At 47.0% G+C, this 22812-nt stretch overlaps 1 protein-coding gene across 16 annotated transcripts in view; it reads left to right on the top strand.

Moving 5' to 3' along the window:
- Positions 1 to 22812, top strand: part of LOC8029916 (THO complex subunit 2) — a 70830-nt gene that overhangs the window by 42297 nt on the left and 5721 nt on the right. For 4 of the 16 annotated variants that reach the window (XM_042289843.1, XM_042289838.1, XM_042289842.1 and 1 more), the window contains exons 25-34: positions 3691 to 3832; positions 5808 to 5965; positions 10327 to 10455; positions 12854 to 12985; positions 13603 to 13787; positions 16424 to 16499; positions 16575 to 16674; positions 19125 to 19308; positions 20118 to 20272; positions 21476 to 21787. In XM_042289843.1, coding sequence (XP_042145777.1) covers positions 3691 to 3832; positions 5808 to 5965; positions 10327 to 10455; positions 12854 to 12985; positions 13603 to 13787; positions 16424 to 16499; positions 16575 to 16674; positions 19125 to 19308; positions 20118 to 20272; positions 21476 to 21787 — 1573 coding nt within the window. Of the gene's footprint in view, positions 1 to 3690; positions 3833 to 5807; positions 5966 to 10326; positions 10456 to 12853; positions 12986 to 13602; positions 13788 to 16423; positions 16675 to 19124; positions 19309 to 20069; positions 20273 to 21475; positions 21788 to 22812 lie in introns of all 16 variants that reach the window. The other 12 variants (XM_040207284.3, XM_042289841.1, XM_042289836.1 and 9 more) reach the window with 5 other exon arrangements.

Here is a 22812-nt window from a genome sequence, read left to right on the forward strand (position 1 = left end):
CAAACAGCTGTAGCCAGGTTAAGCGGCCGCCCGGTGTCGACCGGGCGACAGTGCGGCGACAGAAGAGCACCCCGAGTGACGGCGGTTACAGCGCGCCACCGGCGAAACGCGAAAGTCCCAGACGCCCAGCGCGAGGGTTGAGGATATCTTAGTAGGGCCCGCACCCTCGCACCCATGTGCATTTTCATTAGTTCTCAGGGGCCCTCCAGGTGGAGCAGCCTGTATCGATGGCCACGCGTTCCGGCGTTCGGGTTTCATTCCGTGCTGATTGTACACATTGAAAGATTGTTTAATTAGGTTTAAAATTAGTTTTCTTGTGCCTTTCAACGAAAGACTGGTATCTTTGAGGTTAGGCTGTAACATGCAACACATTAAAGCTAAAAAATGAGCGCTGGAATTTCGTTTCTGTACCCCTTTAATAGATAGATAGAGAAGGATGGGTATCTGTTCTGTTGCTGTATAAGTTTTGTGTACAGTGCGATCCACTTATAACGATACTGAGAAAACTTGAAAATTCAATCGTTATAACCGATTATCGTTGCGTCTGGACTAGAAACTGATCATTCCCAATCTAGAAACCCTAGAAACTGATTGTTATAAGAGGTACATCGTTATATGTGGTATCGCTATAAGTGGATTGCACTGTACTGTCAGGTTTCATAGAAATGCGAACGGTAGAGCATGTGGCCTACAGTGTATGCTGCGCTACCAGAGATCGCTAAGAACAGGTAGAATTGCAGAGTGGAGTTGCAAGGGCGCATGCTATGCCATATGTATACCTTTGCAGCCCCCGCTCTCCGCTCCGGAGTTGCATCGATTCCCAGGTGTCTTTAGGTAACGCAGCTTGCACAAAAAGGACGTGCTTTGCAGTTCACATTTTATTCACACCCGATAATACCTGTTGAACTCTAAATCCAGACAACGCCCACTTGCGTTGTCGTTTTTAATGGATTGCCACTTCTACACAGAAGGTGCCATACATTTTACCAAAAGTGCAAGGCGATGTCCTTGCTCTTGTGGCCTCAGCCTCGCTTGCCCTTCTGGGGAAATGAAGTGTACAGACTAGAACTAGCCGTAAATCGGAAAGGTACAAACTGGAAATGTGCAACCCGGAGACACTTTGTACGTGATCTCGCGCTTCCTTTCCCAGCTGGAAAGGATATCATCATTGGGGCTGTACTGGTAACCGACTCAGCTACTTGTCCTTGGAGTTTTGTGCCTTCCAGTTTTATGGGAGGGGAGGGGGGAGAGCTTGAGCAGTTGTCAGTGGCGACTCATTCTGGATCCTTCTCATACTCTGGAACGACACCGGAATCCTGCAGGTTTCGGAACGACACTGCGATACAAATCATTTCGTTCCTTGTCCGTGGAATTGTGTTGCTCGGTCGTTTGAGCATGCCATAGGACGAAGTAAAACGCGTGGAGAATTATGGTACGGTTGTCTTCATCCCGTAAGTGGAATATTTTCGTCCGTTTACAACACAATCATCGCTAGACGTTTCGAAAGGACGTCTGACAACATGTCTTAGGGAAATCGTTACCTCTCTGTGTGGTTAGTATGGCAGTTCGTACTTGTGTCAGCAGTTTGCACGCATGCCAGCGACTGCTAGCTATTGTAAGGGGAAAAATGGTGGCATGTACTCAAATGAGCGCATCCACCCCGCTGACCTAGCTGGCAGTAGCAGCGGCCGTGAAAGACGGGCAGGCCACGTGCCACTGTTGGCTGGGCAGCCAAACCTGCTGCCCAATGTGTGCGTTCATTCGCACACACACCGACAGCTTTTTTTTTTCTTTTTTTTTTTATATTAGTGATTTGTGGCACCCCCTTCTGATAGCGGCGATGAAAAAAGAAGCTTGCCAAGAAGGCGCCGGTAAACAAGCGATCTTGAAAAGTCGCTTGATTTAGTCGTTTGTTTTGCGAACGTTTACTGCGATTTCTGCGGCACTGCATCATGGTAAAACAAAAAGAGCTTAATGTTGGAGTTACAGCTTGCATTTCCTTGTAGTCTAGCTTGTTTGGAACCACAGCACATTCTATTTTAGCAAATAAGGCTGGAAGGAGTCCCGTCGGACATTGCGTGAATTAGGTGGGGTAGCCAATGTTTCGGTACTTTTCCGCCGCAGATGTTTAGCCATGCGACATTTTGGGGGCAGTCATTGACCAGGTGGTGCTATAAAAAAAATTGTGCTTTGAGCCACACACAACGCAACGAGTTCAGCTGACTGACAAAGCAAGCAGTTTAACTTGGGATGCTTGAGGGTTGCTAAAGCCATACAAAAAAATAAGGTTGTTAATCAAGACTGTTGCTTGTTTTGTTATAAGCCATTCTTGCAGAATCGGCAGTGTTTCTTTGTTTTGTTTTTCCCACTTCGGTGCATAATGCATTTTGCTATTAATCTGACAATGCCTGCTCTTGACTTTAGAGATCAAGGTTTGTGTGTTTAATTTTTCAAAATGCAGTACAGATCTAGGCTGAACTTCATGCTTCATTGCTCTGAGGGTCAAAGCATATAAATGCAAGTGGAAAAAAAGAATGAACACAAGATCAATAAGTCTTTAATTCTTACGTAAACCACACATTAATTCTAAAGGAGATAATTCTGCAAGAACTGGCTTCCTTAAAAATAACATATCCTGACAGTGGGAGGTACTGTATAGCTAGTGGCTACAACATAAGGTTGCAATGTTAGTGTTGCACATAATAAAGCTACAACATTAGTTGCCATGAGTATGCTCCCAAGGTGCCGAAGAAAAATTTTCCAACGAAGAAAAATGTGCGTTTTGGGTATGTCCAAAACATGTCTGTAACGTATTGAGGGAACTGACACCAGTTCCCTCATTGGCCTAACTCCAGCTGGAGTTAGGCCGTTGGACAGAACCTGACGGAAGTTCTCACGCGGCGCTTATGTTCTATTCACACGTCCAACGTGAAAGGGGCACTCAAGTGCTTTCTGTAAAAGCTTGTTTTTGGCAGCATATTGTTGTGCTTTAGAATGACCAGTTCCAGAGGCAAGACGTCCAAGTAGACTCGCAGCAATAGAAATACACGGGCACCATTTTCTCTTGTGGGGGAGGGGGGAGGAAGTGGGCGGGGTGACCATCCTGGGTCCCCACCTCCTGCATAATATTCGACCAATAAAAATAGTTAAGTACATGGATATTACTGATGTTATTATTATTGCTCTTTTGAAGCGCGTTGTGCATTATCCTTTGAAAAAAGAAATTTAATATCTTTGGGTGTAGGAGTTGTGATACAGCAGTTACTGTTTCGGAACGCCATCCGACGGCGCCTCCTGGTGTCTGCTCCAAGACTCAGAAAGAGGGGCGTGTTGCAATCTTTGAATATTTTTTTTTATGGGGAAATCAGCCGCCCATGAGCGCAATTTCGTTTTCTTTTAGGATACTTATAGCTTGAAGATCTAGTTATCACCATAAATATATCTTGGAATCCACTTGAGTGCCCCTTTCACTTCAGTCCTAACATAAGATTGTGCTCCTGGGTTGCGAGCAGACGCCACGTGCAGAGAATCACGAACCGGTTACGCAGCCGACAATAGAGGTCACTTAGCTCAAAGTACGATGGTGCGAATGGAGTATAAAAGAAATCCGCACACCCGTCAGGTTCTCCGCCGACAGTCCCATTCGCAGGAGGAGCCTTCTGACGGCGTCGCTGGGCGGTCTTGGTGCAGGTGCCCAGCAAGCGCAAGAAGGAGCGCGACCGGTGCGAAGCACTCATGGAGAAGCTGCAGGAGGAGGAGCGGAAGCAGCAGGACCACTGCGGGCGCGTCCTGGCACGGCTGCGCAGCGAGAAGGACGCCTGGTTCCACTCCCGTCAGTGGTCGACCCCTCTGGGGGCACGCGGTCATTCATTTGCGCGACATTGGACCACGGGGGGCGTTACGTCCGGCTTGATTTCTCCGGAGCTCCGCGTTTACCGACGTGAGAGACGTGCACCGGATTCTGTGCTCTGTTTTTCTCGACCGAGCGCAGAACAAAAAGACTCGTGCCCAATTTTTTTTTTTTTTTCCGCTCTCGGTCGACAAGGACGAAGTTAAGAATTGGTGAGTGCCCCCTCCGTGTTCGGCTTCGCCGACAGAACCCGAGCCCCGGCCGAACGCCGACGCTACTGCAGTGTTCAGTGTCTCGCGAGCCTCGAGCATGCGCACGGGGTCTGAGCATGGTGGAAGGCAACGAGGTTGAGCATCGGAAAGAGTTGCCCAGCTGGCCTCGTCCTTTCAACGATTGTGGCTTGGTTGGAGAAGAGCGTCCATCTTGCGAGACCAGACTCCTTTGCTTTCCCTTGTTAGATTTCTTGGGCCGGCGACCTTTTTTGCACGCGCCTCGGTGTCTGACCTAAAGAGACGGCACGGGGTGTGTTGATTGCCTCGTTCCTTGGTTTATGCTTTCCTGGTTTGGGCAGGGAAGGATCCAGACAAACGTTAAGCATTGCGTCGATAGAGGCCCTCTCGAAGACTCCTTATTATCTGCTCTATAAATTGACTTCTGGCTGTGTTGTTCGGCATAAAATAAAAGGATGATTAATGAGCAGTTTGGGTAACAGTTGGAAATATTTTTGGACTTCTGACAACTGGTATTCCTACGTAGTTACGCTACTAAATTACGCTACCAAATTAGCTTTTGCTCTGTTGTAGCTTAAGAATAAGAAAAAAAAAGATCCTAGGTATGTCGCTAAGGCAGTAACTGATGCCGCGGTACATTGAAACACGACCTCGCTCATTCTACAGGGTGAAACAAGGAGACGCCAGGCTTTTTAAATCAATCGGAAAATTAGGTTTCTTAGCCTATCGCGTTACGTCTTTGTGCAGCGTTGCCCACAGATGGTGCATTTTGTTTTGTAAAATTTGCGAAGAGCGAACTTACCTGAGGAAAAAGTAAAGAAAGAAAAAGGCTTAGCTCCTATGGAAACACAGCGATGCCACCGGTCTGCAAACAACACGGCGCCGTTTTGCATGGGAGACAAGAGATGGTGCAACAAACGCCGCCAACGAACGAGCATACGGCGTTGAGTGCAGGCCTTTTTAGCAGACAATCTTTTCGACTCAAAAGCGGCGCGCGTTCCGCAGGCGGCGACAGTCGCAGAAACAAAAAAGACAAGCGCGGTAACAGCAAGGAACTGCAGTTCCTTGTCTGCAAAAGGGCCGGCTCTCGGCGTTGTGTGCTCGTTCGTTGGCGGCAGTTGGCGTTGCGACCGCTTGCGCCATCTCTTGTCTCCTGTGCGAAACGGCGCCTTTGTTGTTTGCAGACCGGTGGCGTCGCTGCATTTCCATAGGAGCTAAGCCTTTTTCTTTCTTTACTTTTCCCTCAGGGAAGTTCGCTCTTCGCAAATTTTACAAAAAAAATGCACCATCTGTGGGCAATGCTGATAAAAAGTCGTAGAGCGATAGGTTAGGAAATCGAATTTTCCGGTCGATTTAAAGAGCGTGGCGTCTCCTTGTTTCACCCTGTGCATTCAAACGGTGCCTACCGTCCCCTTGGTCAGTGACGGCTCTGCCATGCTCGGATTGATGGTACGTAGCACGACGCTGCAAACACAAACTAGCCATTGCAATTTATTTTTTTTTTAAGAATTCAAATGCCTTTGAAAGTACTAGTGTGGGTGAAAGTGCTCTTTCGGGCCGCTACATATCTGCCAACACCCTTTCGAAGCAGAACGTGAGAAAGCGTCGAAGTCGCGTTTGCGCTAAACAGAGTCGGGCTTGGTGCTCACCGCGATTTGCCCTTGCTCGTAATCCGGTTGCTTGGCTCCGTTTTTTGCAACGTCTGCGTTTTCGCCGGGGCACGGCAGGTTCGGCCAAGAACGAGACCATCACGCAGTTCCTGCAGCTGTGCGTGTTCCCACGCTGCACGTTCACGGCCCTGGACGCCCTCTACTGTGCCAAGTTTGTGCACCTGATCCACATTCTGAAGACGCCAAACTTCTCCACCCTCATCTGCTACGACAAGGTGAGGGGGTGCCACAACCTTCTGCTCTCCGCTCACTATACCCTGTTGCGTATTAAGAAACGCAAGACAGGCTTTTCTCACAAAGACCTCCACTTTAGAAACTTTAGTGAGCATATGTGAGAGAGGAAGCAAGCCCACTAACCTGCTTTCCAGCATTTCCTCTGCCAAAGTGGAAAGAGTGATGGCCCTTATGAGGGGACATTGTCCTGCTTTTAACCTGCGACTGGGTATAGAAGTTATACAAATACTCAAAACCTTGAATATTTTGCATTTGTTGTTTGATTCCATTCCCTGCACACTTTTACTGTTAGAAGAATTTGAGTTTTTACTATATTCAAAAATTATAAATAGTATTTTCAGGATTTCCCAATTTCTCGGGGGAGCATTATTTGTTAGTTTGGAATATTTGCACACTTCAGACGGAAGTGTGTTGTGGATCGAATTGAATAGCAGACACCATTCGCGAGTTATTCGAAATTTCAAACATTTCTCGCAGCTCCAGTTAGTTTTGCGGTTGCACGCCGCATTTCTCAAAGGCCGAACTTTGGAACGTTTTCTGCTTGGCAGAATGTTCCTTTCCACACCCTTCTCTTCATTGCTCCCTCCTCCCCCAGAAAGAGCGAGTCTGGGGTAGATTTTTATAGAAATTAGAAGATATTTCTGCATGTTGCACTTTGTTGAGGTTGTACTTCGGAAGTGGGTGCATGCAGGTCGCTGGCCTTTTTGGCCACACTTGAGCCGTTCTACCCGAAGCTCGGGCGTGCTTTAGAAAGCTGCATCGATGTTCCGTGCTACCGTGGGGAGAGGACGCAGTAAAACTGTGCAATTGTAACGAGAAATGTAAGTTGAAACAGGAAGAACTCAGTCCCTCAGTCACTGGTTAAGCCTCATAGCTGTTAGATTACACTGGTGTGTCTTTTGACTGTTGTGGCGCCCTCTATTAGAAATGTAACAAAGAGTAACCGTTCGAAGAAGAAGTGAAAAGAATGTGCCTAGTGCATGCTGGGTGCATGAAGCATACACCGGTGGTTCCAGAGACCCCACATGGGTCATCGCAACATAGTGCTGTGCGTTTCATGTTGAGTTGTGAAATTAAATCACTCTCTGTAGAAGTCAAGGTATCCAAAATGCACGGCAGGATGTATTTCTCTTTACAACATCTCAGAGGGCAAGAACTGTGAACTGGAGATTGATTTGAAGTGATAACCAAGTTACTTTGGGTTCGGCCGTTGCTGCGTGTTTTCTGGTTTTAGCGCCGCAGAATGTGTTTTATCAGCCGTGTTCTGTGAGGAATCCATTTAAAGAACTGTCGTGAAGGACCATGACATTACTTTGTTGCACGAGTGTGATGTCACGGTGCCATATGATGTTGCTTGATATGACGCGGCATATGTGCCCAGTTCATTCGTAACGCAATCTGTGCTCTCCGGTTTTTCTGGCAGATTCAAGCTAGCGTAATTATTTCTTCTCGCTATTTAGTTTACAACCTGGTATGTTTTGTGTTTGTGCTGTCCAAAATCTCATTCGGTGACAAACGTCTGAGGGAGTGCATAAATGAATGTGTTGGAATACCAAATACTGTGGAAAAAGGCTGCAGACCTCTCTGCCTTGGTATCGACCAATCAAAGTGGAATCGCACTGCGGAGACAAGCCTGGAAGTAGAAAAATCGAATGCTTTGTTTCATCTCGGTACTCGTGTGCCGTGGTGAAAAGCATTAACATGTCTATCGTTGTGGAGGTCATGTTTGTAGAAAGCCTCAACCCTGGAACATTATCGACCTTTTCACCCTCCGCCGCATGGGCGCTGCCATCTTGGAATCACGTGATGCGGCCGCCATTAGGTTGCTTCAACTTATTGCTCCGCTCTCCCGTCCGCTCCTTGGCGGATGCGTTGAATTTGTGTTTTTCGTCGCGTTTCACCGCGTCTGTTGCCTTACTCCGTAAAGTGTCTTTCGATGCTTATACTTACCATGCAATTGCATTACATCATTATGCGCGCAACTTCTGTAGTTGATTTTGTAACACGTGTTGAATATTTTTTTTTTTTACTGTCGGCGTGCGGGATACGGGTGAAAAGATTTTATAGGAACAGGAATCAGCGTTAGCACTTGCGCACATTGAATACATATATGACCTGAAGAGAGCCTCGAGGGTTCAAACACCAATAACTTATGAGAACTGAGGTTTGGTTACTAATAAGGGCGGAACATTTGCAATAGGAAGCCCAATGTTATTATGTATATGAGTGCGCATTGGCGTCAAGGAAGAAAACAAAAACACTCAGCGTAATTAGACACTTGTTTTTCCTGAAAACATGCTGTTTTGTAGATCCAACAGATCGAAAACAGTTTCTTTTGGTTACACTAGGAAACTAGTGGACAAGGCGCGGGAACAAACATTTAGTTTGAATTTTTTCTTATGCTAGAAATAATGGTACCTTAACATTAGGCAACTTGTTTGTTCGCAATATCACACCTATTTCTGTTTTACGTTCTTAATCGCGTGTGTGATATAAGCATTCGTTTTATCGGTTTATTTATGAATTTCACGGAATTGTATATTGTGCTTGGTCCCATGTCTATAGTCTTTCAGTTGCTTCAGTAATTTTTTAATATAACCATGCAGTTTCAATTAATTTATTTCAACACAAATATTTGAACTCCCCGCGTAAGAAACTGCCACAGACAGCTTGATAGTGCTTATGATTCATAAAATAAGACGCCGAAAAGAATCCTTCTGCATGAAAATCACCCGAGTGCAGCCGGTTGTCGACTTCGAATAGGTAGTTACTTTCAGTAGATGGCGACGTCAAAATGTGCAAAGCGCATCGTTTGAAATCAGTGAACAGCTTTCTACAAAGGTCCATTGGCCGGGTGGCGCCTGGCGTTCGACTTCAGCCAAACTTATCGGAGATAATTTTTTTTTGCGCTCTTCAGTTTCATTTGGCAAATTTTACGGAAGATGAATATCAGACTTTATTTGAAGTCTGGCATTCACTTATTTTACCATTCTCATACCTTGAGAACGTCGTAAGCAAATGTCCATATAACAAAAAGTTCATTTCATAAGGCCAATAATTTGAAATGCTGTAAATGAGTACTTTAGTTAAAGAAATTTCCTACTCAGCCTATCAAAATATTTCTCGAGCGCTTAATTTCTTTAAATAAAACAGGCCGAGACATTATCACTTTTTTATATTATCTACGTGATTATATTAAACTTTTCTAGTCATTATAAAAGACGTTTCCAGTCTCTGAGTTAGAAAAGGTTGGTGTACGGAAACCAAACATCGAACAGTAAACTTGTCAGTTCATCTGTTCTTGGTGATTCAGCAGATTGTTAATCATGTTGTCGACCTGATTTTTCACTAAGCACTCATGCAATATAGTCTGTTGCAATATAAGATGATCAATTCAATATCTGACTTGAGCGCGAGCTATCTACTTTCCCTACCACTCGGTGCACGCACAGCCAAAGCACGGTGGTAGGCAACGAGCGCACGCTGCGGGCGGAGCTTTCCTGCTTTTAATTTTTTTTTCTTCTTGAAATTATTGTGCGCGGGTACGGCCGTGTACAATTGTAATCCCCCCTGTGCATCAGCGCAGTTGTTTCACCGCCGAACCTGGCCGAAATTAATAATGGACGGAATCAGACGCATATAGTGTTTGTAAAAAAAGATTGCAATTTAGGCTCGAAACCACTTTGTGCTTTGCCAAGTGGCTCAATACTATTGTTTCACTCGCTGTGTGCTTCTAGAAAGAAATTCATATCGCAAAATTATTCGAAAGTGGCATGAAACAGCATCACAATCGTGTGTATGTTGAAACCGAAACCGACCAAATTGAAGCAACCTAATGGCGCCGAGTGCGCCAGCGCCCTCTATTCGCCGGTCAGGCAACTACTGAAATGAAAAGGTCTATAGCGTGGAATGCCTCTTAATGAAATTCCCCTATCCCAAAACCTTGCCCGCCCGTCTATCGTTCCTGACACCACGACTTGATATTGCGATGTCACATTGCGTGACCATGTCATGCGACATCGATTTCTCTACTAAATTTAGCAGAAAAATTGAACTTGCATTATGTGACACTCTGACAACAATTTCTCTGCTAAATTTAGCGGGGAAGCTAATGAACAATTTTCTTCACTGCCTGAAACTACCATTTAAGAAATTTAAACATCAACTTTCTAAGTACTGCATTAGGATTACCTGGTGTAGCGTTTTTGTTTTTACTCCACTTTTGTAACCCCCAATCCTGCTTGGGCCGCAATTGGCCTGCAGTATTCCTAAATAAAATATACATTTTAGTACCATTAAGGAAAGGTGACCTGTAGTATTTCAATCCACTTTTCCTCAACAGATCTTTTGCGACATCACTTACACGGTGACGGCATGCACGGAGAACGAAGCGAACCGCTACGGGCGCTTCCTCTGCTCCATGCTGGAGACGGTGATGCGGTGGCACAGCGACAAGGCCATCTTTGACAAGGTCTTGTGGCATTGCTTTTTTCAAATTTGTTTATGGTCTGCATGCTGTCTTTGGGGGATCTTAGCTGGTACAGTCCTAAATTTCTATTCTTCTTTGGGGCGGGCTTCGAAATTGCTTTAGTACTTTGCCTTTTAAGTGGTTTGTTTCATGCTGCGCAATACTGCGAGGGAACGTTAAACACTCTCGGCTAGGTTACGCTACAGTTCCGTGAACTGATGCGAGGTTTATCATTTGGTATGTAACGAAATTTGCCATTTAGGAGGTCACGGTTTGCTGATGTTTATGGAGAGGAGCAATTAATGCTCTTAAAGGGGCCCTCCGGAGCTTTCTGCGATCGTCTGTTTATGTTGTTATATTGCGTAGTAGGTGTAAGTTAATATGTATACAAGTTTTTAGATGACAAAACTGTTTATTAAGCAGATGGCAGAAGAAATATATCTAGACTATTTTCTCTTGGAAGACAACCTCCCATTCCCTGCCCATCGCTAAAACTTTACCAATGGAAATGCTCCATCTCGCGGTGAGTGCGAACGTAATTTTTGCAACACTTTTTGAGCTTGTTGTAAAAAGTGAGTTTGAGAAAAACATAAACTGATTGTGGTGCGGGAAACATAGTCAGCAATAGACCCTTTCCGAAATTCAGTCTGGCCACTTTGATCACTATCATCATCATCTGAAAAATGGCATATGTGCCATACCAATGGCGGCTTTCTATTTACTGATGAAGCAACATGTTGAAGATACTCCTAAGCTGAGGATTCGAGGCCTATATATTCTACACGTTAGCACGTTGGGAAACCGGAATTGAATGCAAGCGCTGCGTAAGTGTTCATTTCTCTAATTCGAGCCCAGGGAACCTGTTAGTGGCACAAAATCGACTTCGACACCCCTTCTGTCTGGCTTGGCGCTTCATTCTGATTGCATCGTTGTGGGAATTGACACTGGAAGAGATGATCCAGAAAAACCTGTAATAGCGAAAAGTTTATTCTCGTCTGCCGTTGACATGCAAAAGTGACTGTGCCCGATAAAATACTGCAGGCTACGGGTTCATTGCCGCCATTCGTATGGCAGAAGTTAAACCACCATTTCAGCCTCCAGATGGCACTGAATTTCGGAAAGGGTCTATTATCGCTCCAAAACCAGCGAACTATATTTTCTCCCCGCAAGCTTGTTGTATAGGGGTGATGCGTCGGCGCATCTGCTTCCCGGGGCATCTGCAGACATGCGTTTGCGGGACACGTGTTCCTTCTTCCCGTGGATTCCGACTCCGAAGCCAGCTTTGCGATCCTTCCACGTCAACGAGTCAAACTTTTCCTTGTCATCTGTGGAATGCGACTGCGTATTGCAGTAGCAGCGCGACGGTGCGGTGCGACGAACGACGACTGCCGAGCACAAAGTCCGGGCTCGTTGATGACGGTCCGCGTGTGTTCAAAAGATTCCTTTGCGGGTCGGCGGTCGGCCGCGTTGGTGACGCGCAGCGACGCCGGAATTCTTTGCTTGTTATTGGCTGATGCGTAAAGAGATGCCCCTTCCGTTTTCCGGGGTCATCTCAGAAAGGGGGGCGTGCCGGGGACTTTGATAGCAATTTTAATAAAGAAATCCACCGCGCATGACCGTAATTTTATGATTTTTAGGATCCTTAGGGCCTGTAGATTGAGTTACCGCCATAAATAGGCCATCGCAGAACGCTCCGGAGGGCCCCTTTAATAAATTTTCGGCCAAAATTTGTTTTTGGTCTTCTTTCTCACGCTACCTCTGAGTGCAGTGCAGTGCATGACAGGCATCGAAGCAAGAGCACTTAAATGATGTTAAGATGAAAGAAATTAACGGTGCTGGTCACTTGACTCGGCGATTTGGATGGAAAAAAAATCAAGATAAAGCGCAACAGCTTCGGAGTATTATCTTTCTGAGGGCACTGTACCATATTTACTCGAGTAATAGCCGCACTATTTATGAACAAGGCCCTTGCGTTTACTCTCCCACAGAATGCATATACAGCCAATCATTGCGTTGCGCATAAATAACAGTGAATATCCAAATGGAGAACACGATTCTCCATACAAATGCAATCTTCGTAGATGGTATCTTCGCACGAAGACGTTATCTCTGTCCTCTAAACAGCTGGAATCATGCTGCCGATCGCGATGATTGGCAATCAGCATGATGCGCGGAAAAGCGAACCCTCAGGTTTTCTTCATGAACAGTGCGGCTATTACTTGAGTAAATACGGTAACTCTTATGTTTAGCCACAAATCTGAGGCCCCATCGATATCGCGGTACAGGCCTGCACGTTTGCCGAAGTCTTTGTAAAAACTCGCTAATTAGAGAAGACAAACCCGTTTTCGAGAGGTTTCCAAGACACTGGAAGGCGTCGCTGCAACCGTCTGGGCATCTCCAGGAGTGTGCCAACTTCCCCGGCTTCATGACCAAGTTCCGGGGCGCCAGCCAGTCGTCGGACATTGCCACGGACCACGTGGACTACGAGAACTACCGGCACGTCTGTCACAAGTGGCACTTCAAGATCACTAAGGTGAGTGGGAATGACGAACTAAGCCCAATCCCTTCAAGCGGCTGCAGTTGTGAAACTGAATGTCGAGCAATACGACGACTGTGGCATTGCCCGATGTGTAGTTCAAGGTCATCCCTGCCGGGAAAGGGGTGAAAAAATTGGGGGAGCGGATCAAACCAAAGAGGATGGCTGGGATCGGTTGGCCCAATGCGTAACAGCTGGGAATGCCTTCACAACAAACAGGATATTAGTACACATATTACGATGGGTATATGACGGGACATACGTTCTTCAGAAAACCAGACGAGAGAACATAATCATTGAGAATATGTCGGTGTGGTTCCGTAATTCTTTCTTGTCTCTACCTCTCCTTTTCCAATGGACTCTCTTGCCTCTATTTTTTTATATATGCGTCCTTCTCATGCGTGGCACAACAAACCAGCTTCGAAAGATACGTTGGCACAGTCGGTTTATTGGATGATTTTTTCTCCCTCTATCTTCGCCGTACGAAGAAGCCATTCCGAGAACAAAACGAGCGCACAAAAGGAGTCCCTCTCTATTCCGTAAATATCGTAAGCTTGGGAACCCGTCGTGCCGACCTGCCTCTGCCCCTAATCCTCGTTTTACCCTTCCCCCAGGCCCTGGTCATCTGTCTGGAGTCTGGGGACTACGTCCAGATCCGGAACAGCCTGATTGTGCTCACCAAGGTGCTGCCCCACTTCCCGGTCATGACCAACTTGGGCCAGGCGCTGGAGCGGCGCATCGAGAAGATCCGCCAGGAGGAGAAGGAGAAGAGGCCGGACCTCTTCGCTCTTGCCACCGGGTGGGTGGTCCTTCGTGGCACTCTTTGCGGGGCCTCATTACTTCGTCCCAGTTCGCTTCCAGTTGGGGTTGGTCCGGTCGCACTAGTTGTGCCATTTCGGCGAATTCTCGCTTGCCTGCGCCTTGCTGCGCCCAAATAATAAAGTCGCCCCAGCTGCGCCGAAGTGTTCGTCTGCGAACAAATTGGTTCTTGGAAGAGTTTTCGTTTTTGTCTGGCAACTGTGGGAATCCAGCGGGGTTTAGCCATCACGTTCGAATCCAGGTTTCCGGCTCTGCGGCATTGTTTTGTTCCACTTTCGTCCACGGCCCTGACTCTGCGCAGTTTAGTCATTTCAGGATCAAAAGCGCTAAAAAACGAGGACCAGTAAAAGAAGACACACACAGTAGAGCACTCTACTGTGTGTGTATCTTCCTTTACTGATCCTCGTTTTGAAATGTACCAACTAGCCCAAGTGAATACCCTTGTACAGTTTAGTCAGTTTTAGTGGCGTTTCATAGTGCACCACTGAGGACTAACAAGTGCAAGTGATACTTTTTTTCTGCACGGTGTGACAAACTCATTTCAAAACATTCTTCTTTAATCTCCCCTAAACAAGCCAAACACGCATCCTAAATCCCCGTCGCAGTCCTGATTCGCCTCAACAACACCCTCATGCCCCCCCCTGCGACTCCGCAAGAGTTCCCTCTTCCTCTGCTGCTTCCGCGTACTGCCGCCAGGGGCGCCTTGGTCGGGCCAGCCCATCCCTCACGACGCAAGTGTTCAGAAGTGTTTCACCGCTGGTAGAAATGTGCTTGCACATGGTTCCTATTTCGTTGGCATGCTCGGTAAGGACTGGTTCGTTATGAGTTGAGGGGCTACGTGCAATAGTGGCACCAGCACGAATGCAGAGCTCGCCAAACAGTCGCTCAATAATTTTATCTGTACCTTTCAATGTCAATATAGCGTTTGAACTTCGAATATATAAGTGTACAGTGTTCCGTACCACCGAAAGTAGAGTGCCACATGTATTAGTGTAACATCTGGGACCGTGAATATCACGAATGGTACACGTGTACTGTACCATTATTACACGCAGCCCCTCAATCGTTGCCTTTTTTTATGTCGCGTGATGTGAATCTTTGATTGTCCCACTCGTTACAGTGTCTGTGCATTAGGGGACCCAGAATATTTTTATCAATTAAGCTTTTGTGTAGTAAATTTTATTTTCGGGCAGTTAGATTGTGATCCTGGCTGAGGACACTCAAAGCTAATCGAATCGGGCGTTGAATGGTTATGCGGTGAGAAGTTGTGAGGAAGTTTCGTTGTAAATAAAATGTTTATCACAAAGCATATTGTCTTTCGAAGTTTTGAGGTTCAGAAACTGCTCATTTTGGTGCCATATTAGTAAAAACTTTGTGTAGTGCAAATTTAGCATTCTATTATCTAGGGATTAAATTGGTACTTTAAATTGACTTCTTAATGATGATAGTTAGCGAGCTTACATCAATCCTTAACCTTTGTCCCTTAGCACTAATAGAATCAAAACGCGAATTTGGCTCTATTTATATCGCAGCTTCACAGCCGTCGAAGGGCAATTTGGCTGGTACAGTATAACCGCTAACTTTGTGATTTTAATTGGCATCAGGCAGTAGTGACTGAATGAATGCATGCCAGTATCACTGCTAAGGAACTTCACCAAATTGCTCCAAAGCTATGTATGGGCTGCTCCAAAGCCGCTCCAAAATGTGAGTTTTTTTCGACAAGGTGCTTCAAAACGAGATCTTTCTTCTGCTTCAAACATTTCTCCAAACTCAAAATTGTCTGGATCACCCCTGCTTCCCGCTGTCATGCCTGAAACAAAGGGGAGGGGGAGGCGGGGGATGTTGGTAGCCAGGTGTGTTGACGCACCGCAGCTCGGAGCAAGTGGAGCAAAAGCTCACGCTGCAGAACCCATGGATTCTGGTTTCGATCCCCTCAATCTCCACCCCTGCCTGTTGCAACCTGGATGAGCATCATACAGGCTTTGCAGGAAAAAAGATGCACCAAATTCTCAAACGGGAGAGATTCCTGAAGCACTTCGAGAATATGCCGTTCATTTGTGCAAAACTTGGAAAATTACGGCCACTTGGTCACCTGTAGTTGACTTTGGTGAAATTGAATGCAAAATGTCCGATCGTGCCTTCTCAGAGCCTCGCAACGTTGGCTTTCTCGGTCGTGTGTCACGTCCTGGGTTCAATGCCTGCCCTGCCCGTTTCGATCTGGATGAACATTGTACAGGCTTGCGGTTGTGCACCGCTACTGCTTGATGCACGACAAAAACCCCAGGCTAGCTGTCGCACCGCACTGGTTAAACATCTCGTTGACAGTGGATACACCGGACGTCCGCTGGGGCTGACCTGCCGTGTAAACATACACACAACCGCAACTTCTACAGAAATGAGTGGTTAGAAAGTTAAGCGCGCGAGAACCGAAAGCCTCGAATCAACGGCTTCTGCCACGTCTTCCGGACAGCATTTCGAGAGGCACGACGACGCGCTCTACACGGGGACATGGCAAGTTCTCCTGCGCACGCGTTCTCTTTCCTACGCAGGAAAGAGAAACCGGTTCGCACCTGATTTCTCTTTCCTGACCGGCGTTTCCTCGGATGTCTGTTGCAGCTACGCCGGCCAGCTGAAGGGCAAGAAATCCGAGCTGATTCCAGAGCACGAGTTCCACCTCAAGGACAGCAAAGATGTGAGTGGTGCCGCGGCACCAAAGAGAATGGCGGCGGCGCCGGGTGTCGTTCACCACAACGTCTGCTCGCAACAGGGCCGCGCGGTGAGCGCCACCGCACAGGCGAAGAACGCCGCAGATCACACGGTGACGACGGCGGCACGTGCTGCCACCTCTTCCCAAGTGGCGAGTGTCGGTGAGTTGAAACTCTTTGTGTTTCTCGGGGAATGCATGGATGGCTGCGGCACATTGTCACACGCCAGCAAAGTGATCCAACGATGAATCGTAGCTGCTTGCACGACGCCGGTTTAGGTGAGCGGTTGCGGTACTTCGATGCTCGTTTAGGCCAAGACACTGGGACTGATTTTTGCTGCTCATAAATTTGTGCAGCCTCGCTGACCTCTTTTTTGGTGATCCTTATTCTTTTTTCTCCTTTTTTATTCCCTTTCAAAACAAGGAATGTCCCATTCTTCGAGATGAACCCTTCAATTCTTTATCCCCCCCCCCCCCCCTTTTACAGCGATAGCTGCTTTCGGTTCTTCCGATTACTGGAAATGACATCCATGGTTGATGTTGTAGTAGTTGTCATTGTTGATATTGTAGCTGGTGATGTATGGCGTCCGTCATCGACGTTGCCGAATCCCCGAAAAAGATTTACTTGCCGCCCACAGCAATCGAACCTAGGTCCGCCATGTTCGAAGCAAAGGCGTTACCATTGAGATACGCCATGCCATTAACAACCCACTTTAAACTTGAAGTTTTTGTAGTACCCGATGCCGACTGCGTGCACTCTCTGGGAAATAAAAATAGCCGATAACAAAATGCCATTGTGGCACCGTCAGTGCCAAGAGCTCAAGCTGGAAGACGCACTTTCACGCTGTCCGGGACAAAAAAAGAAACAAAAGTGTTCGGAATGAAATGGTCAGATGTTTATTTTGTTCCTAACACTTTTGTTCACGCACCCCACAGTTTGTGCACGCAACACTGATTTCCAATGACTTCGTGGTGTCTTGTCGCAGCTATAGCTGTGACTGTGCTGTGGATTAACACGAAACTGCTTAATTTTCTTTTAGCAATAAGACGTACGCAACCTTTTTAAATGCGTAGCATTTATAAGGCCAGCACCTAGCGTTTTCATACCCGTGCCTGGTATGGAGACTCGACAGTAATGTTGCAGTGTCCACAACAGTCGGTACTGACTGTGGTGCTGAAACAGTAAGAGAGGAAACTCTTGGGTCTTTTTGTCTAGTGTTGGATAAAGTACATCCGAAAAAGTACTTGAAGTACAAAGTAAGTAAGAGGTTATGTACTTCAAGTAAAGTAGTAAGTACATTGGGCACAATGTACTTCAAGTACGAGTACCTTTTCACAGAATCTCTAACAATGTTCTTTTATTCCCCATAGTTTTTACAGCGAAGGTGTTAAGGGCTAGGTTCCCCAGGATCGTGTCCGGTACGTCGACACAAACCTGCCTGGACAGCTACCGCCATCTATAAGCGACTGCGGCAAGCACACAACCAGTATGATTTCCGCCGTCGCTCGTAGATTGCGGCAACCTTTCCAGCTATCATAGAAGTATTAATAGTTGGGCGCGTTGGTGGGAATTCATCGTAGGAAACAGCGCGAAAAACGGATGACGACGAAGAAGCACACGTAAGAAGCGCAGCGCTCGTCACGTTTGTTTCTTCGTCCTCGTCTGTTTTGCGCACTGTTTCCTATGCTCTTATCAGTTTCAGTTTGGACTTAGAAGGGGTTGGTCGTGCGCCCTTTTGAGGAAAGAAGACTGGCTGCAGAAGGAGCGGCGACATACTCAGCAGCTTTGGCTTGCGGTTTAGCCTTTTGGCGGTATGGCAGCGCGAAGTGGCTCCCGTTTTGAACTGATCTTTAACCCGTGCTTGCTGTCGTTTGTGGCCAATGAAGTGTCATGCCGAATTAGTGTTTAATCGCGCAGCAAATGCAATGCGAGCTGCCCTGGCTGCCCCCTTCATAGATCCTAGCTAGAACATGCTTTAGTGGCGCCCTCTCGAGCCGTGGACACAGAGTGCGGTAGCCGTGACTGCTCGCTGAGCTCACTACCCCCGTTTCTAGTTCACGGCCACTCAAGCAACCAAGGAAGTCATGAAGGAAGTTATTTTTTGCTTGTTTTTGTCATTTTAATTTGCCTATAAATTTTAAAATAAAGCGAAATTCGAGAAAAGGAAAGTTTCATTAAGTTACTACGCTCAGTGCGCTCAGGATCGGTGCAAATTAAAAACCAGTAAAAAAGTCCTTGCAGGGCCCCTTTAACGGTTCTCCTTGAAGTCGTTTTAAACTTCGTCCTTAAGGTCGCCTTAGAGGTTGTCCTAGACGTCGTCCTAGATGTCGTCCATGGCCTCGTAACAAAAGGAGGTAAACATGACGTATGCTATCGTAATTCATAGACAACCAACAATAGTGGTTTCTGCAGCCAATTTTAATTTTTTTTACACGATGCTGCAATGTCATGGGACATTACGATGTCATGTCACACTAACGTCATGTGTCATGATGCCGTCACACGACACCGTGATGTCGGGGGGTCGCGGCGGGCGGGCCTATAAATGCTACGCATTTAGACTGCCCACTTGTTGAAGAGTTGGGCAATTCTTTGTTTCTTTTGTTTCAAAGATGGTGCCAAGGAGAAGCGGGGAGACTCCGTGAGGGAGTCCAACTCGTCACCAGCACTGTCCGGCAATTCTTCCGGGAAGCTGTCGAGCAGCGGCGGAGGTCTCGTCCAGTCTTCCTCTTCGTCGTCGTCGTCCAAGATGACATCGTCCAGTAGTTCGTCCGCCACCCGCAGGGAGTCCAGCAGGTAAGTGCACGGTCTCACGTGACGTAGACGCAATTCTCGACTGGACGTTCATCAGTCAAGATTGTCTCTGCTCAGAATTGAGACTTTTTTTTTGTTGCCTCGAGCACGCTTGCGCTCAAGTTCTTCATGAGCGTTGAGAAACTAATTGACCACAAACTAACAGTGTGATCCTCAGACGAACCATTTACTTTGTCACCACAAGCAGAGCTGATCCATGTAAGAGTAAAAAACAACTAAAAACACTAAATTTTAAAGATGTAGTTTCCATCATGTGGCATTTTATTCATTACGGAATAATGTAACCCCTAAGTCTCAAGTCTAGATGCTGTTTTCAGTCCATCCTTTTTTAATAAGTCTCGCGAAAGAGCAGACAAATCCAGCAGCTTTCTCCGTGGCTACTTCTCTGAGCACACATTTCCCCGTTAGGTTATCCGAGCGGTCCGGTCAACCCCTATTGTCGGCAGTTCGCCTCTGTTGGCTCAGTTCGTCTCTAGAAAAAACTTTCCCGTGGCACGACAAAAAAATTTCACACCGGGGAATCTAAGAACCATGTCAATGCATGGCTTGCACGTGACGCCATTGCAGCGTGCCGGTGGTCACTACTACTTGTTTTTGCCCAGAAAAACAAATTTGATTGAGCGAAAAGCATGCTGCCGAACATACGTTCAGCAGCGAGGCCCCCACGACGGCCGCCTAAGCGACGTCGAAGCTGGGCACATGTAGCGGGTGGCGTGCACGGCGTAACGAGTTCCGTGTCCCAGCTTTGGCGCGGTTGTGGAGAGTGCCACGACGGCCGCTTTTCCTCGGAGGTCGCTGAGCAAGGAGTCCGGGAGCGGGGACGGACACGACAAGGGCGCCGCCACCGACCGCAAAGGCAGCTCGCTGTCCTCCCTCCACGAGCAGGACGTCAGGCCCTCCAAGGAAGACGTCCACAAAAATGACCACTGGCTGGAGCCCGGGGACGGTGGGTTTGATCTTGTCGAAATGAGGCGTTTTTGTTGGGAGAGTCTGTTTCACCTTGCACCTGGCTGCAGCTGATGCTACGAGGCCGTGCGAGTTTCCCGTGACATTCGAGAGAAAGCGCCGTGATGTGCAGGAGGTGTAGTCGCGTGCCACGTTCACGGCTGGGTTGCCTGAAACGGCTCGTAGCGTCCACTGCGACCGGACGTATGGGAAGGCAGTGTTGCTGAGAAGTTGGGTGAAAAGTTTTTGCCTCGGGCAACTTTGGTATCAGAAGCTACTTATTGTAAACTTAAAACATCTGAACAGTGTGCTGTGGTGTCCCATTGAATCCAGAAATGGTAATCACTGGGTAATAAAAAGACATCATCTACGAGCAAATCTCTGATTTGTTCTATGAGACTGGAAAATGTTTGTCCGCCTGCCCTCACGGTTACAGTAAACATTATCGGTGACGTGCCGCTTACATACTTCAGCAGCTTTGGCGTCGAAAGCCGCTTATTGTGAGTTTTTGTCTTTACTCTTTTGACTTATTTTTAGACATAGTTTAATGTAAGAACTAAAAAAACATCTGAACACAGTGCTGTGGTGTTTCATTGAATCCAGAAATGATAATCAATGGTTATTAAAAAGACCTCATCTGCGAACAATTTGTGAATTGTTTTACGAGATTGAAAAAAATGTTCTCCTACCCTTACAGTTAGAGTAAAAATTGTGGTTGTAGTGCCTCTTACATACTTTCGTATTAATTTTACAAAGTTTGAACCAGCATGTTCAGGACGGCTGCTTGCGTACAGGAGCATAACTCTGCGATCTCGAATGTGGCGACTAGACACGGTGCTTTGCTGTTTCATTGAATCCGTAATTTACGATCACTGGTTATTAAAAAGAGCTCACCTATGAGCAATTCGTTAATCATCTTACGAGGCAGAATTTTGCCTGTCTGCGCTTACAGTTACAGTAAGGGTGAATGGACCTCTGCTTGCGAGCTTTTGTCTGGCTTTAGGCACTTGCAAGAGGGCTGCCTCACAAACGTGTACTATTATGCAGTCACATACGTTATTTGTTCATTTATTTATTTGTCTCTTTTAACTATTTTCACATACTTACTGTGCTTCGTTTCCTTTTGTGCACCATGCCGAAGGCATCATGCTGTTTTTGGGCACTTATCAAATAAATAAATAAACAGAAGCGATGTCGGACGCAGCGCCCGGAGACCACAAGCGCCGGCGCGTGGACGGGGGCAGCAGCAGCGGCGGCAGCAGCAGTGGCAAGGTGGGAGGCAGTCCCCGGGGCCGTAGCCTCGGGGGCACGCAGAGCCCCAAGGTCTCGGAACCCGAGGGGAAGTCTGAGGACCGCGGGGGAGGGGGGGACCGCCCTTCTGAGAAGTGGGCTCACCCCAAGGACTCCCACGACCCGGCCACGGGGGACAAGGGCAAGGCCAAGAAGGGCAGCCGCAAGCGGGACCACTCCGACGAGCCCCCGCTCGAGGGCAAGCGCAAGAAGGACGAGGACGCCTGTGAGTGCAGGGGGGACCACGGGCCCCGGTTGGAGTGGGTTTGGCTTTGAGCTTGAGTTCTGCTTTAAGTCTGAGTGAGTTCTGCTTTGACTTTGAACGAGTTCTGCGCATAGAGTTTGAACGAGTTCTGCGTAGGGTTGGAGTGAGTTCTGCGTATGGTTTGAGCGAGTCCTACTTTAAGTTTGAGCGAGTTCAGCTTTGCATTTGGTAGGGAGTTCTGCAATGAGTGGGAGTGAGTTCTGCTTAAAGTTTGAGTTAGTTTAGCCCACCGTAAAATCCCGAACGAGCTCCCACTAAACATTTGGTGAAAATCGTGTAAAACTGGGGGTGGGCACTTATTAGGTCAGCAATATGTAAAGATATGTCTCGTGCATTTCTCGAATGTTACAAAATTGAAGGGTGGGTTCTCATTGTGGGATGGGCGGATGCTCTGTATTTTACGGTATACTCGGGGGCAACTTTTTGTGGTAATGCAGTCCAAGCTAGGAGCGCACGTATCCTCTTTCAGATTGAGCTCCAATCAAAGCGGTGTGCATGCCCCCGAGCATAGACTTTGAGTGTAAATGCTATTGCGTTAAAATATTTTTCTGGAACGACCATGTGAGACAGGTAGTCGCTACGAAAATCATTTTTGTTACTAGAAGTCGCTGGCACCAAAGAGCTCTCGTAACCAGTTCTTTTATGTTTTAAGTAAAGGAATATAAATGACGGAATCGTTCCATGAGTCCACACACCTCTTTGTATCAAGGTGGCATATACTGTAAACGACTTAAGTTTCAAGGGCTCAAATTTTCGCGAATCGGGCCAAAGCTGAAAATTTGACATTATTCGCGGGTTCTAATTTTTGCGAAACGAGTGTAGCTTCCGTAGCGTTCACATATTGCCCGAATTGTTCGTGGGACCTATTTATCACGAATTGTATGCGATTCGCAAAATTCGCGAAAATTAGGTCCTCGCGAAAATTTAGTTGTTTACAGTATACGATCACTCAGGAATGAGAACCAGACGAGTATTTCCCGGTTTCG

Source organism: Ixodes scapularis, unplaced genomic scaffold (genome assembly GCF_016920785.2).
Source record: "Ixodes scapularis isolate PalLabHiFi unplaced genomic scaffold, ASM1692078v2 PGA_scaffold13__105_contigs__length_92229423, whole genome shotgun sequence".
NCBI classification, from domain to species: domain Eukaryota; kingdom Metazoa; phylum Arthropoda; class Arachnida; order Ixodida; family Ixodidae; genus Ixodes; species Ixodes scapularis.